We start from the raw sequence: 16,333 nt of genomic DNA on the forward strand, positions 1-16,333 counted from the left end.
ACTGGGAGAAGTGCACTTCCAAAAGAGCTCCTTTGTGCTGCTGCTGCTCCCCCTCCTGTGCTCTGTCCCTGTCCCAGCACCATGGTGTGCACCCTCCAGTGACCCTCAAAACTGTGATGAGCTTAATAAACCACCAAAATATCAGAAGAGAGAGCTGTGGACTTGCCAGAATTAAAACAAATGTTGTTACTAATGATGTTCCTTACTAGCATGGTGTGCCTGCTGGCTTGGTGAAAAGCCCCAGCTCTGTTGTCTGTGTTGATGGGCATCAAAGCCCTTGGCCAGAGCTTCTGATCTGGTGAGCTGGGCTTGATCAGGCACAGAGCCTGCACAGGACTGCAGAAGAAAAATACTATTCTCTTGATTTAGTGACTTGAGGCATAAGGAGGATGAAATGAGCTGATAAAGGTTGCAGGCTGGGTCTGGTGCTGCTAACGGCTCTGGCCAGAGGGCTGGCAGGAGACAGGACAGCAGACTGTCCTAACTGTCCCCTGCTGCAGCAGTCATCACGGGGTTCGGAGTGTGAGTGCCTGGGGAGCCCTTACCAACAAGTGACTTGTCCTAAAATGTGCATGGAGGAGAGCAGGAGAGGACCTTGAGGCTGCTCTTTGCCCAGCCCCACTCTCTGGGCAGGGGGGACAGTTCTGCAGCATGGGGCACTCTGACAGCACCAACCCTAGCTCTGGATGGACCAGGAGCTCTTACAGCATCTGGGCACTGCCTGGGAGCTGAGAGCATCAAAGCCACTCCCCAGCCTGATCTGCAGTCACAGCTGGGGTCAAAATTTAATCAGCAGTTACTCCTGGCCACAGTGCAGATGCTTCCTGTTGAAATTGGGTTTAGTTCAGGACCAACATCCCATTTTAATGGTCTTCCAAAAGCATGGGAGCCAGGTGTTGAACCAGGCTGAGTTTGCCTGTTACTGTGTATCCTCCAAAAGCTCCACATTATTGTTTAGTCTGGGGTGTGGGAAGCACTTTGTAATGGTCACCAGTGACGCCCTCAGACACACTCTATTCAGAAAACATAACTTTATTATTAGTTGCAATATACATTGTATTCCTTTAAGAATCCTAAACTTTTATATGGTTTTTCCACTGAAAATACATGTGTATGTATATATGTTTTTATATATGTATATATATATAATGTATTTTATTGAACTGGAACACAACAGAACAAGAGAGACAACCTCAGGAATTACTTGTAAAAGGAAATGTGATCCCAACAGGTTTGTGCTGGCAGTGTGCTAAGGTGAGTGGTATAAAAAGGACAGGCTAAATAGAAAACATGATGGGTTAGGCAGTGGGAAATGGCCTCTCAGTGCTACAGGTGGTGATATATACAGTAGTTACACGTTGCTATTGCTCAGTCATGAGTGCCACCTGTTCTCCAAGGCAGACCAGACTCTGGTGCAGCTCTGCACAGCAACATTCGTAAGGCTGGCTGTGCTCCCTGCAAGTGGTACCTGCCAGCTGGAAACAGAGTGTAATTACATTTCCCTCAGCAGCTGCTCTGCTCATTGCTAATCTGGTCAGCCAAGGAAGAATTCCTCCGGGGCTTGGTGAAACCTAAGTAGGTCAGTATAAAGGAGCTTACAGGCAGGGCAAGGGATCAGCAGCAGTGAGAGAGCTGAAATGTGCGGATCGGTGCCTCACCTGGCCCGGGCTGATTTGTTCCTGGCTCCTTCCCTTGCACTCATTTCCCACCTGCCAAGGAGCTGTGGCCCCTCTGCTCAGCAGCCAGCCCAGGGGTCTGTGGGGTCAGCGCAGGCAGTGCCCAGCTTCTTCTGGATTGGTTTCCCTGTGTTAATTGCCTCAGAAGGAAACTCTTCAGAAAACTGGCTGAGGGTGGCAATACCTGCTGCTGTGCCATGGCTTTGGGGTCATTTGGCTTTTTAAATTTTTTTTTGTTGCTGTTCTTTGTTTTGTTTGCAAACCTTTTTCCAAACAGCCTCCCCAGGCCATGTACCACTGCCGAGTTCAGCTATAGACTGATAGAGAAGTCTTCCCCAGATCCATGTAATTGGTTTCCCTTTATTTCTGTTCAGCTGCAGATGTTTTTTGGGTGAAAGGACACATTTTAGCAAAGGCACTGACAACGGACGTTCCTCTGCCTGAAGCCAGGTTGGAGGGAGCAGACGGGCTCTGACCTTTCTGCTGAAGGGTCACTTCCCTCTCCACTCCTGCAAAGTGCTTGTCACTTTAGAGGGGATGTAAAAATTGTGGGCATTGATTTACTCCTCCTGACTTCCTCAAAAAAGTGCTTTCAAAAATCCTATCCTTAAATCATCATCTTGCTACTACCCCCGCAATGTCTGTCACCTCTGGATCACACCCACTTGTTTCCCCTTCCAGCTGAAGAAGCAGGTGAGATTTATCACTGCTGGAGTATTTCTCTTCTTGCTATCTTTCTCTAGCAGCATCTGGCCAGGAGGGAGCTTGCTCAGGCAACACAAGTTGCCTCAAGACAGGCTACTGGAGGATGGAAAGCAGGTGACCTGCTCATTGCTCTTTCCCAGAGTAAGTGTCACCAGAGGTTTCGGAGGGGCTGCTGAGAACAGCCGATTGCACTGGAATAATATTTCAATTAAAAGCTAACTTTGCTGGGAGAACTACAGCTCCTTCCTCTCTTTAGAGGCAAGAAAATACAAATGCCAAAGTGCCTGGATCAACCTGTATAAAAGAGCTTCCCTGACTTGGGCCCCTTAGGGCAACTACAAGGATACAACCTGCATCCACACATCTTTCATCCATCCATGCTGCTGGGACTGAATGGGACTGAGCCCTGATTCTGTTATTGCACAGAGGTCCCTTTCCTGAACCTTGCTAGATTTGCTTCCAAAGGGAGAAGAGGTGGGTGACCCCCCTGAGTGTCCAAGGAGGGATCCAGCCCTGGGACAGCAGCTCAAGGCACAGCAGTGCTTCTTGCTGCTGCCAGGGAAGGCAGTGGGGGCTGGTTTGTCACTGGAGGAGATGTCCCGCTCTCTCATAGTGCAACATTTGCATTCTCTTCTTGCAAAACCAGAGGGAGAGGTGCAGGTTGGACCCCTTCCCTTTGGATAGTGCCAAGAAGTATATTCATGCTGAGGGCCATCTCACTAGCTAAATCGGCCTGCACAGCCACTCTGTCATCACTGTGCAGTTTTACTGTGTCAGTACAATGTCTCTGCTCTCATCCAGGGTCTAAACTCTTTCCTCTCTCCCTGCTGCTAGCAGAGACTCAGGCAGCTCAAGAATGTGGCTTACCTGCACCACAGGCTCCTCCACAGCAGCTCGTACAGCAGGGTCTGTGGATGCCCCAGCAGAGCAAGGCAGAGGTTGGATGGATGGGGGATCCCACTCCTCACTCTGCCTTCAGCTCCCCACGTGTCCTGAAGGGCTGAGCTCAGCCCCTCAGTGCCCTACCCCAGTGCTGACTGGAGGAGCCTGGGATGGGCTTGGACAGGAGCTCTGCTCATGCTGTGGGTCTCCTGCTAAACCAGTGGACCATGAGGACACCCACTGCTACTCCCCACCCACCAGATGCTCTGCACTTCTCTCTAGCATTATTTTCAGGACGTTTTCCAACTGATGAAGGAAAACAACAGATTATGACTGTAAAGTTATGGTGAAAGGACCAGATCCTGGTAGGACAACATTGTTTCTTGCCAAGAGAAGGAATGATTAACTCTTTCTTTACTCTCCTCCCATTTCTTTCCCAGCTTCCAGCCACCTCTATATCATATATTATATTACTATATTCTCTTATAACTTTGACTTTGCTTTTTCAGTTTCAGTAGCACAAATGATTAATTCCAAAAGAAAAAAAAAAAAAAAAGGAGAGTTAAAAAGAAAAAAGGAAGGAAGGAACCTTGTGCCTAGGGATATTTACAGAATAGTTAATCTTGCAGAGAAGATGGGGTTTGACATGGGGAAAAGCAGGGGAATTGAATGTGCTAAGTGGGTTTGATTCCACATTCCTGCTCTTCCCTCTGGGATCCTGCTCAGATGATGAAAATCAAAGCACTGTTCAACATGCTTTCCCCAAGTGCAAACTCGCAGAGGATGTGCAGGGCAGTGGGGGAGGCATCTCCATCCCCTGGCCTGGTCTGCTTAAAAGGTAGTATCCAAAGGGGTCTGGTCTTGAAAATCAGCCTTTCACCTCCAGGGAGCTGTCAACTCCATCTTTAGCCTCTCCTCATCACTCAGCACCTTCGTTAGTGCTCTCCTCTCCAGGAGCAGGGTTTTTAAGGTGCTGGATGGTGGGGACAAGGGACGCACCTGGCATCAAAACCATGAAGTGGAAGATACTGATTTCTTTTACATACCAATAATTATTGCAGTATAAACACACCCCAGTCACCACAGCAAAAGCAGAGAAGGGGAAGCCGTGGAGAAAATTTGGTGGGTGAGGGGCATCCCACAGGCATCAACTCTTCTCCAGATTAGGGCAGTGGCCATTTACATCAGCAAATAATGCCCCACCCTGTGCATCTCCCCCCACCCTCCCTTAAACTGTGTGTGATAAAATATTCCAATAATCCCTCCACGTTAGATCTTTTCCCAAGAGATTTCTAGTAAGAAAAACATATATTCCTAGAAAACCCCAGTAAGAGCTGCAAATGCAATTGCTCTTAAGTATGGCTGGTTTCCCCAGCTGCTGAGACCTTCTGGCCAATCCATGTCAGTATTTCTGTGAAGACAGAGGTAGAGACCTCAGGCAGCTCTTTGTGGAGGGCATGATAGGCTTCTTCATACACCTGCAACCACGGAGAATTAGAGATTAGTACAGAAAAAAATAAATCTGCATGAACAAAACAGCCTTCAGTCCCCTCTCATCAACACCCACAGGTCCAACACCTCCTGCCCACAACTTGTCAGTTTTTTCCCAAGATGTAGCAGGTTATGAAATCAAGGAGATGCCACTGGTGGTGCTGGCCTTCAACAAGCAAGAAGGTGTTGGCATTACTGCCTGACATCTGTAGGTACCAGAGCACCCTGCTGCCCTTTAGGAACATAATGCATGTCCCAGCCCCATTCCACTAAGGAGGAGGAAATACTTATCATGCCCTTGGAATGTAAAGGACAATGGGGGATGTTCCCATCATGCCTTGTGCAATTTTACTCCTTTTATGCTTAGACTATCCATTTATTTTTCTGATGACAAAAGCTTTCCCTTGGTCTCCCTCCCTTTTCTTTCAGGTTTATTCATGTGCTAACAATTGGTTAATCAGCTGTGGTTCTCTTGAAATGAGCAGATGTGAAATGGCTTTTGTTGTCCAGCATTTTGGAGAGACCTTCCTGCACCTTTACACGCTGGGACATGAGGTAAGGCTGGTGCTCACACAGTTGGCATTGTTCAGAAGAGCTTTTTGGGTCAATGCCTTACCTGCTTATGAGACTTGCTCTACTTCTACACCAAGTAGAATGTCCAAGACACCCTCCAGGCATGCAGCCAGCACTGGGGCAGATCACCTGCAGATCACCCACCATCCCCTGCCCCCAGCCTGGCTGTAGCTGGTGAAAGGCCACCACACTGAGCCCAGGGAGGGCTGAGCTTGGGCTACCTCCCTGTGAAAGGGGCTGTCACCTGCCCAGCCTCACCCATCCACCAGCTCTCTCTCCTTGCCTCCAGCTCTCTGCAGGCTCCCACCCCTCACAGTCACTCATGCTCAGGCCAACCCTGACAGCACAATCTCCTAACAACCAAGAAAGCAAGATGACCTTGAGCGTTTTGTCCTGACTCTGCACTGTGTCCATCAGGAAATAGGAGCCCCTGATATCGCAGAGCTTGTCGGAAGAGCCGTGTAGCACCAGGATGGGCAGAGTCAGCTTGGGCAGGGCTCGCTCGATTCTGGCAATGGCATTCATCAGCTGGATGACGAAGGAGACCTTCATGCCACCATGGTAGACCAAGGGATCAGATGTGTAAGACTCCATCTGGCAGGGAGAAAGAGGTAATTTAAGATTAGCAATATTTCATGCATATGCGAAAAAGCCGATCAGCCGGGCAGTGAGGAGTCTTCCCTTGGCTTGCACAGTCATTCCCTACTCTCTCAGGACATCCGGCCATCAAGTCAAGGTCGAGGTACTGTGGCTTACCAGCACTGCTCACACAACCTGACATGCTCTTTGCTGCATGTTTCTCTCTTACACCACTAGAAAATATTCAAGCCAGAGCTCTTTGACAGGAGCTCCTGCAGGGAAACAACCAGTGGTGGACAAAGACTATTCCCACAGGGGCACCTGCCTGCATTTTTCTCCTCTGCTGTGCCCTTCTGTCATTCCAATGTGATATCTCTTCTACAGAGGGTTCTTCAGAATGTGTTATTTGAAAGCTGATGTTCTCCAGGCCAATATTCTCTCTGCTGAGGGCTCAAATGTTCTCTTTCCCTGTCCGGGGGTGGTGATCATGACCTACACCTCCAGACAACTGATAGAGGTGACTGCAAAGCCAAGGGCTCATCTCTGGCTGCAAAGTATGACAGACAAGGCAGCAAATGATGGTATTAGGTGGTAGGCAAAAAAAAAGTTGTCAAAGACTTGCTCAGCCAGATTGTGAGGGATAAAAATGCTCAAGAGCTGGTAGAGAAAGTTGCTAGGAAGGAGTAGTTACTGCAGCAGGCAAATCTACAGTAAATATTTGTATACTGTATGTGGAGACGGCCCACACAGACCCCACTATCGCAATATTTGCCAGAATGCTTTGATTATGGGCTGGTCTCTGGCACAGCCTCCAGTTTCTCCCTACCCTGGCAGATGTTTATAGAAATGATGGTTATTTATAGGTTAGCTGAAAACCTACTCCTCCTCTTCACACAGGCAGTGGGGTCTGTTCAAATTCTACCTTGAAGGCATTAACTTGAGGTCCTTTTGCTTCTGCCTGTTCCTGCCCTGAGGGAACCATGGGTAGGAGGTGACCCAACAGGCCACCCAAGGACATGTAGCCATGTGTAGGTGTAGCACAGGCAGGCACTGTAGGACAGAAAGGTTTTGAGGTGGAGTCTGTCTTCAATTCCCTGTGAGATGAAATTCTCAGGGTGGCAGAACATGGTGGGGTTTTCCCTCCTGGATGCATTCACTTGCCAGAGGGTTTGAAGCCAGTTTCTCCTGTTGCCATCTCAAATGTGCTGGAGCACAAAGCACTGGTAATGGAGGTGGCAGTGAGGCAACCTGATGCTCACAATTCTTTCCCCATTACTTTCCTACTTCCAGTCCCTACAATCTCCCACTGCTTGAATTCATGGTTCCTATTTCTACATGCAGCAAGAGAAAGATTTTGGGGAAATGTGGGACTATTAGTAGCTGACACCATTCAGACCCAGCCCACAGTACTGAGGATGTCCAGGGAGGACAGCTGTACAGCCACTCCACTTTGGGTTGGAGTTGGACTGAAAAAATTCTAGTTGTCATAGAACTCACTTAGGGATCCTTGGAAGTGGTGGATGTTTCTAGGATTTGATTAAGGCTATTGTTGTATTTTGGTCTCTGTGCAAGATTATGCCTGCTCTGAAGTGAGGGGTAATTTTTGGCAGGGAGACAAAGATAATCATCAGAGCTCATCATATTAGGATATTACACATGGTATCTCCCTTTCAAAGAATTATGTGCTTGCTGAGGGTCTGGAAAACTGCTTGTAAGAGGCAACTGCAAAGATGAGTCTGTGGTTAAGACATTGAGGCATGGTAAACATCCTCTGCTCCTGCTAAGAGCCCTGGGAAGCAGAGACTGAACAGCTCACAGTCCTTTTGGCTCCACATGGACCATCCCAGTGCCCAGCCAGCTTGTTGGTGCAGAAAGCTCCATCTGCATCTTTCATCCCCTACACTGTTCAGCTGTACCTTCTCTGCTCTCCAAGATCTTTCAAACAGGGCAAGAAGCTGCCTGTGTCTAGAGTAAATTGTTCCCTTGTGAATGTGCTCATGGAAAAACTCAGTTTTGATTTCAGAACACCAAGCACCTGGTGGGGTGCAGCTCACTCTGGTGTTGGCAGCTGGGTCCACCCTGATATGCTCAGCCAAACACGGTGACTTTCAGGAGCTTTTTGAGCAAAACCACTGTGTTGCATTGGCTACTTAGAAACTACCTTCAGCCTAATCTGGACCTATGTCACAGTGCTGTGCTAAAGCAACAGAGTTTTCAGATGACTGGGTTTGATTATTTTTTTAGTTTGATGGGTTTGGGTTTTTGTTTTTGTTTTTGTTTTTCTTTTTTTTTATTTTTTTAATTGAATGTAATAAGTAAGAGATTTTGCAGTAGGGATTCAGGAGGGATGGGTGGATGGATTGACAGAAGGTCCCTTCCCATGGAGTAAAACAGTGTTGATGAATTCATGCGAGCTGGCCCCTGCCCCAGCCCCATAAATGCCACAAGAATGACATGAAGGGTTTCTTTCTTTCTGTTGTCTGGAAGAATGGGGATTTTTTAGCTACTGAGCAGCCAACAAATATTTTTGTGTAGTTGATGGCAGGAGAAAAAAAAAAAAAAAGACCAAATCTAGTCCCAACCCAAAATGATCAGGACTTCAGGGGCAGTACCCTGTTGTAGTCAGTGCACAGGAATCCTTGTCAGAGTTAATGCTCAGTGCATGGGGTGAGTGCCAAGCAGCAGCTCTCTGGGGAAGGAGGAAAGACAGGGAATGGGCTTTATATTTTGCAGGCTACAATCTGCAAACCTTGCAAGTCCAAAACTGTTGTTGCTGCACCAAGCTCTGAGATAGGGGGCAAGAACAGAAGGTGATCCCAGGAGAGCCTGTGACTGCTTCCAGACACTGTCAGGCAAAGGCTCTCCAGGGTCTCTCACAACAGCTGTTTTTATCTTTATGTAATTCCAAGACAGAAGCAACCATCAGGTTGCTGCATCACATTGACCTGTTTAGAGGTCTGCATCTCCTCTTGCAGCCTCATCCTATGTGGACATGGCAGGAACAAGGCTTAAGTCAGGGGGACCATTCCACTAAGTCAACAGCAGCTAACAAAGATTACTGGGGCAAAGGAGTTCCTGTCACTGTGATGTCATTCCTTCTTGGAATAATAGGGACTGGTTTTTAAGGTTGCTTCTTGCTCTCTTTTTTCCCTCTGGTACATCAAACATCAAACAAACATCTCTATATCATTCTGTATTTCAGTCCCCACAGCCTGAAGACAGCTTTCTGGGAACATAAAGTCACTAGGAAATTCTTGGATGTTGTCCCAAAAATATTTCTAGTGAATAGAAAGCTGGTCTGGCAGGAGAGTACGTGTAACATATAAATAATGGATGTTTCCAGCACATTGTGTGCTTTAAATTTGAGTGTCTTGAATCCAGAAGGAGGGTGGAGTGTGCTTAGAGGCAGAAAGAGGACCAAAATGCTGTTTTGTTTTCAGTAAGTGCCTGGACCCTCAAATCCTGGTGTTTGAAGGGGGTTAGGAAAGTTACATCACTACCCACAGCTGCTCTACCCATCAGCTGTGCGCTCACGTGTAGGTGAGAAGGCAGCACAGCACACAGGGTGTCTCATTTGGAAGACATCTCCATTATGGGCAGGCTCTAATGAAGCAGACCTACACCTTTATCCACTGCAAAAAGCTCTCCCTTGCTCCATGGAAAGGGAAAAGGCAGAGCAAAACAATGCTTCAAGGAAGCTCTAGGGACTTGAAGCATCACAGAACAGATGAAGCAGCAGCAAGTATGTGATTAGAAAGACAATACAATAGCAATTATTATAAAGTATGTCCAGTGGTTGCTGTGGTGATTCCTAACATCACCACAACTCAGTCAATACTGTGTGCCAATTTCAGGAGCTCTCTGACACTTTCCTAAATGTATTATTATTATTCAGGATGTCCCTACATCATCACTTTTCTCCTACAAAACGATCAAGTGCAGCAGTTGCATCTTCCAGCAGAAGATCCAGCTCTTGGAGGTGTATTTAAAACATCTTTAAATGTTTTAAATTTGAAACACCTGCAGCAGAGTTCAGGTGTCACATAACAAATCAGTGCATAAGCAGGTGAAGACCCACACGTCACAGATGCTCACTCTTCAGGCAGGGAATAAAGCTCTCCAATTCCTCTCCTCCTCCAGAGCACTGATTGCTTTTATCTTCTAAATACAAATGTAGATGTTAAAACTTTCCTCTGTGTCATTTTAGTGAATCGATTGTCTAATTTAAACCTTTTCTCTGAATTATATACAGTGAGTTATGGCAGCTGAATGCAATTAAAAACAGGTTTCTACAGCTAGATTGGAGTCAGCCTTCTTCCCAAGCATATATTTTGTGCAGCTTCATATGGTACTTTAGAGCATATGTCACATGGTGCATCAGTGGATGCACATGATCTCACTCCACACTAGTCCTGTCTTCTTTTCCTCAGCTCCTTGGATCTTTCCACCTCCAACACAGTGAAATCTTATGCTCTATTCAAGGATAAGTGAACTGAAAGTCATTGGAACAAAAACCCCTCTGGCAGTGCCAAGAAGCAACCCTGAGCCTTGAGGCTATTCTGGGAAACTCTTTGCTTTCCAGTTTTCTGAATAGGTGAGTCAAAGATGTGGGATATGCCGAGGCCAAATGCACTGCACTCCCACAGATGCTGGCACTGTCTTTGCCCCTGATCCTTTCAGCTTCAATGCTAATGCTGGTCAAGCTGCCTCCTCGACCAAAGACAAAGGCAATTTATTAATTCCTAGTTAAGGTATAACCATTGCATGAACTGCAGGGACAATTACAGCATCTGTCAGTGGGATGTGAGCTGGTGTGGGAGCACAGGAACGAGTGACCACTTTGCACCAGCAAAGGTCTTGAGACACCCTTGAGCATCATTTTCTATAATTCAAGAAAAAATGGTGCTTTCTGAAATGCACCAAGTTCCGGGTCAAGCCTAAGCACCTTTATTCACTTATGCTTTCCATCTCTTTTCACTCTTCCCAAAATGGTGAGAAGGAAAAACCCTCTTTAGGTGATGTTGCAGCAGTTGCAACTGCACCTGTTTGTGCAGTGATGGCATGAACAGGCTGCCACAGTTATTACCAGGAATGAGTGGGAGTGGGAGACCAGTCCCAGGCTATTGTGGCACTATAAAAACTCAACCCCAGGACAGTTCCATACACATTCACAGTGGTGAGGCTGGAGCTGTGTTGTTACAACAGCTGCTTCAATTGCAGCTCCTTGAGGTATTGTTCTTGGGTGCAGCATGGATATATAATTTGTTTGGAAAGGCTGTAGCAGAGTCAGAGTGTGATCCAGGAGACCTTAGAAAAAGTTCTTTGGTTCAAGCATGTTCTTGTCCTCTGCTTGAATGCATTTGGCACAGTGTGATCCTGGTTTGGAAGCAGGAAAACAAATTCCCTAGGATTGTAGGGTTTTGCATTATTTCACTGCAAAGAGCAGGGGTGGAAGAGTTGACTTTAGCAGTGTGTTTGCTGCCTGAGTTGGGTTTTGCTGCTGTAATGGGTGATGGTGGTGCAGCAGAGACAAAGACATGGCTCCCACATGCTTCCCCCTGCCCCTGTAGCTTTCTGTCATGTCTGGTACCCAGAGCACCTGTGGGTGCAAGGCACACCCCAGGGAGGAGCAGCTGGTTTCCCACAGTCTTCTGTGAGCAGTCAGCTCCACTGGCTTCAGAGATATGTCACCTTTCAACACCAGCACAGATTTTTGCCCTCCTGATTTAGCAAAACACTTGTGGGTTTTTCTAAAAGAAAAATGGCAGGACTGGGACAAGATACCAACTATACAGTGAGTTAAAATGGAATTAAGGTTCTCACCTCTTTCTTGTTTCGGGAAATTGCATTTGGATCTATCGACCCCAGTGATAGGTTTGGGAGCACAAAGTTGAGCACTTTTGCTGCAAAAACCTGTGGGAGAGGAAATGAAGTGGTCAGAGAGCCAGTTAGAAGAAGAGAGGGAGTATATAGGCCCAAATCCTGAGCTGATGGAAATCAGCACAGGAGTTAAACAGTTGAGAATTGTCAGCTATCTCTGGAGAAAGATCTGTCCTATATTTGAAACATTTCTCCTAACGAGGAAAGTGTTTAAACTGCTCCTGGGAGCAGGGAGTGGGTGTGCTAGACTGAAATGCCGTCAGCTGTCCGTCCACATGTAGCAGCACAACTTCATTGTACAGTGGCTTTTCCTAATTCTTAAGTTAATTTCTGAAAGGGCTCAGTTAAGTACTTTGATAGAAAAAGGTAATTTCCAGCTCTTAGAGGGCTGGGTTTTGGTGTTTTATTGCCCTTTCCTTGCTGCCACAGCTCTGATCTCAGGCTCAGTGCATAAGGGATGTTGGGTGCCATCTGCAGCAGTTGCCTAGGCTGCACTCGTTTTGATAAGCCTATTCTCCAGGGAACCTGTAAATAAACAACAGCCAAGTGTGCATGCATTGGCTAAGGGAATCCATTGCTCACACGTCTCCTGGGAGCCACACACAAAAGCATTGAGCAGCCCAGGCTGGAAACTGCTGGTAGAAGAAAGGGTAACATCTTTCATTTCAATAGCACTACAAGCACATTGATATCAGAGTTCTGCTCTGATCTTTGATAGCTGCCTTTAATTAAGTGATCGCTGCTTAAGTCAGAAAATACACAGTTAGTGTTCACTGGTCTGGTTTATGGCCCTGTGGTGTTCACAGCTGACACTTGGAGGTAGGCTGCCCCCGTGCCCTCTGTTTCTGCAGACACCTAATCATTTCTAAAGCACTCCCCGACACTTCAGATCACAGATGACACATGACAGATTAATTATGATATTAGAGGAGTAACACAAGGTTGAAGTCAAAGTCATTGAGGAGTGAAAAGCAGTAAAGACTCACAGCAGGTTTGGGAACACGTGTGTATCTTGGGGTGGACAGGAGTAGGAACCATTGTCACTGCCTGCCAGTATCCTGAGCCCCTCACTGGCTATGACATTGTGTCAGCAAAGTTAGTTTTTACTACACAACAATGCAGGTGTGAGTTTATGATGATCCAAGAAGGAATGGGGTTTTCCTCATCTCATGTTAACTCCAGGCAGTGGCGATTTAAGCTATGCACCTCCATGTAACCTAGGCAGGATTATGGATTCTGAACCTGCTGTCATCTCTGCCAAACTGAACCGAATAAAGGAATAAAGCAACAACAACAAAAATTAATATAGTATTTTTTTCCACTTTGATTACATCTTAGGAAAAGTCCTTTGCAGTGTTACTGGGTGCAGATTCAGGCTGAAAGACAGTGAGTAAAGTGATGCCCAGTCTGGTTAGAAAGCAATAGATCAGCAAGAGGCGAAATGGAAAACACAAAAGGTAAAGAGAGAATATTGTGTAGTGAATCCTTAAACAATAGGCTGAGGGTCACTACAGGATTAAACACCAGGGAATATTTCCTAAGGGGTTGTCCTGCCCACCTGATTTCAAAGCATTCAGCGGCAGAAATGTAATAGGGGATGCTCTTTCACCCCTGCTCTGCCCTTTGCCAGCATATGTGACTCCTGTCTCTGCAGCCTTTGAAACTGCAAAGATTCAGAGCTGAATTTTGTCCAGGTCAGTTGAGAAGAAAAAGGGGAAGGCAACAAGATCCCTCTCACTCTACTGGATTTGCAACTGGATGCTTCCCTCAGGACACAGGATTTACAGGGCAGTGGTGAAATTGTTTCTACAAAGAGCAGCATTTGATCCTCCTGCACAGAGCCTGCAAACATGCTGTGCCTCTGCTGCTGCCAGGGCTGGCTCAGCAGCCAGGGAAGGTATTTCTAAGAGGGTCTGAAGGACCCTGTGTGTCATCTAGCTCCCTGTTATTGTTGTCTTGAGCCCTCATTTGTTCAGGCCAAGGTAAATTCTTGCTCAGCTGGAAACTTCCCCAGCAAAGGGATGAATGCAATGGTCCTTGGGAAATGGCCCAGGGCTGAGAAGTCGTACCAGTTCCAAGGGAAAACTAAGCCTTTGTTCCTTAGAAGCACAACCACCATGAAATGTTTTTTGACTCTCAGAGGAAAAAAACCACACAGCTTTATGGGAAAATGTGGCTTATGCAGGAATACTCTGCTTGTTTTCAATCCTTCCTCTTGCAAATACCTTTTCAACTCCTGAAATTATTTCAACTGAGTGTGACAGAACAGAGCTATTTCAGGAATAATTAATTTTTTATCAGTTTTGAGATGCAACAAAAGATTTGAAAGAGAAAGAAACTGACTGTGCTCTTGTAATACTGCATGTGAGAGACTTTCTAGGAATGAGACCACCTAAAAACCTCCAAAATACGTCAGTTAGAGAATAGGATTTCCTACCTAAGTGATGCATCATTGCATTTATTTCTTACAGGGAAATAAAGCAACATCTGGTACAGTTCTGCAACAATCCAGACTACAGTAATGCTAGTTCCCACAGAACTGGTGAGTCCTTGTTTCAGAAAGGGTTTAGCATCTAGCAAAATTCTAGCAATCTTTCTCTATTTCCCTTGATTAGAAAGAAAAGGCTAACAGTCTCTCTCTCATATTCAGACTGTTTATTATTTTTTCTTCATTATTATTCTTTTTTGCTTTCCCAGGTAAGAAAAAGCAGGGGCACTGGTGCTCACAGGACACTTATGCCAGATGTAGCCTCACCCATGAAGAATCAGTAACCAGCCTCCTAAAACCAGACTTTGGTACTCTGGCTCCTATTTAAATAAGTTTACTTGGGCTGGATGACTTCAGTATTCACTTCTACTCTTAAAATTAGGTAGGACTATGGGAAAGCACTTAGAAGGAAAATATTGACTGGCATCCAGGTGGTGAGGATCTCAGCAGGGTCCTGCATCTTAAGGCTAGAGGTCTTAATGCATTTTTTTCAGTGGAAAACAGGTGATTAGAAAGCACCCTTTGGTGCTTGCAATGATTTGTGAGGTCCCTAGATGGCTTTGGCTACAGCAGAAAGTGGGACAGGAGTATACTGAGAGCTGAGGCAATCTGTCTCCTTCCTCACAGAAGAAAAAAGAAAAAAAAAAAAAAAAGGAGAAATAGCTTAGAAGTAAATTAAAACAAGAAGCTAGTCCTAGGAGGAGTGTCTAAGGAGAGAAGATAAAAGAAGGAGTCCTGTGGGAATGAAAGGCTCTGTTCTTTGTACTGGTTTAGCTGCTCCTTCCCTTTCCTTCCAGCTTGTTTTAGGATTGTTGTTTATTCTTTTTAGAATGCAAAAAGGAGGAGAGAAGTAAATGGGAGGGGGAATAAAGCCTTAATGCAAATCAAAAGAGGTGGTCTGGACAAGAACCAGTTATGGTACCAAGCCAAATGGGATGCAGGTGGGGCAGTAACGCTTTAGCTGGAAGCCTCTTTTGAGGCTCATAAAGGATTTCTGAGGCTGATGAGCTCTAGTTCTGTTCAGAAATTGGTCATCCCCCAAATGCCAAAAATAACCCTGGCCTGACTTAGCCAGCAGTCTGTGTTGCAACTATACCAGAGTCTGCATGAGTCAGGAAGAAAGCTGTAGGAGAGGAAGGGAAAGGACAGCATTGTGTGGGCTGCCACAGGCTGAGGTGAAGAAAGCACAGTCTGCTACCACCGGTACCCAACTCTTGCTTAAATAGGTTTTTCTGGACAGGTTCAGGATTCGCTTCCCCTCTGAAAAGTAGGTGGAGCTGTGGGGGAGGCACTTAGAAGAAAAGTATTGACTGGCATCTGGGTGGCACAGATTTTGCAGGGTTTTGCATTTCAAGGCCAGAGGTCTGAACACTTTCTGCAGAAGAGCAAGGTGATCATTGTAACGCGGGTTTGCTCTTACCTTGATGGGAGTAGCGACTTCTGGGCTGGCTACCACTAAAGGAGAGATTAACAGCATGCCTGAAAACTCACTGGGTCGCTCACTAGCTGTCAGAATGGAGATGGCTCCCCCCTGCAATGCAAAATAACAGCCCACAGCTTAATACAGGTGCCAACATCTTGTTTATATAGTAATCCTGTTACTGGAAGAGGTTTAGTCCAAGCAAGCAATTACTTCTGCCCCACTGAGAGTGAAGTGTGGTCAGCAAGGAAGGCTGGAGGAGTAGAAGCACTGGAAGTGTCTGGTTTTTGTGGGGGAGAAGAGATCTGGTTTCTGTTCTCATGCTATAAACCCTCACGTCACACTGAACTCAACTCTCCATGCAATGTCCATCAGCTCCCTGGGATGCCTTGGGTCCTCCTTACTTTAAAGGACTGAGAAGAAGAAAATGTCTGAAGTGGTAGTTCAGGTGGGACTCAAAAAATTAGTTGAGGTTTATCAGCCTGACAGACTGGTGCTGCACGGAGAAGATGCCGTGAAGCCGGGCTCGCTCCGTGCTGTGCCACTGGTAACCTGGGCAACAGCAACACTGCCACGGGCACGTGAAAATCTTCACTAATTAATGGGAATTAAATATTCTCCTCCCCAGTGTCCCCAGCC

General features: G+C 46.3%; 1 protein-coding gene across 3 annotated transcripts in view; it reads right to left on the minus strand.

Moving 5' to 3' along the window:
- Positions 1-1,016: 1,016 nt before the first annotated feature.
- Positions 1,017-16,333, minus strand: part of MGLL (monoglyceride lipase) — a 102,479-nt gene continuing 87,162 nt past the window's right edge. For all 3 annotated transcript variants that reach the window (XM_072934685.1, XM_002194271.6, XM_012572816.5), the window contains exons 5-8: positions 15,695-15,805; positions 11,730-11,819; positions 5,706-5,921; positions 1,017-4,741 (exon numbers count right to left, since the gene is read on the minus strand). In XM_072934685.1, coding sequence (XP_072790786.1) covers positions 4,616-4,741; positions 5,706-5,921; positions 11,730-11,819; positions 15,695-15,805 — 543 coding nt within the window. In that variant the 3' untranslated portion in view covers positions 1,017-4,615. The remainder of the gene's footprint in view (positions 4,742-5,705; positions 5,922-11,729; positions 11,820-15,694; positions 15,806-16,333) is intronic.

The sequence above is a fragment of the Taeniopygia guttata genome, chromosome 12 (genome assembly GCF_048771995.1).
Source record: "Taeniopygia guttata chromosome 12, bTaeGut7.mat, whole genome shotgun sequence".
Lineage (NCBI taxonomy): Eukaryota > Metazoa > Chordata > Aves > Passeriformes > Estrildidae > Taeniopygia > Taeniopygia guttata.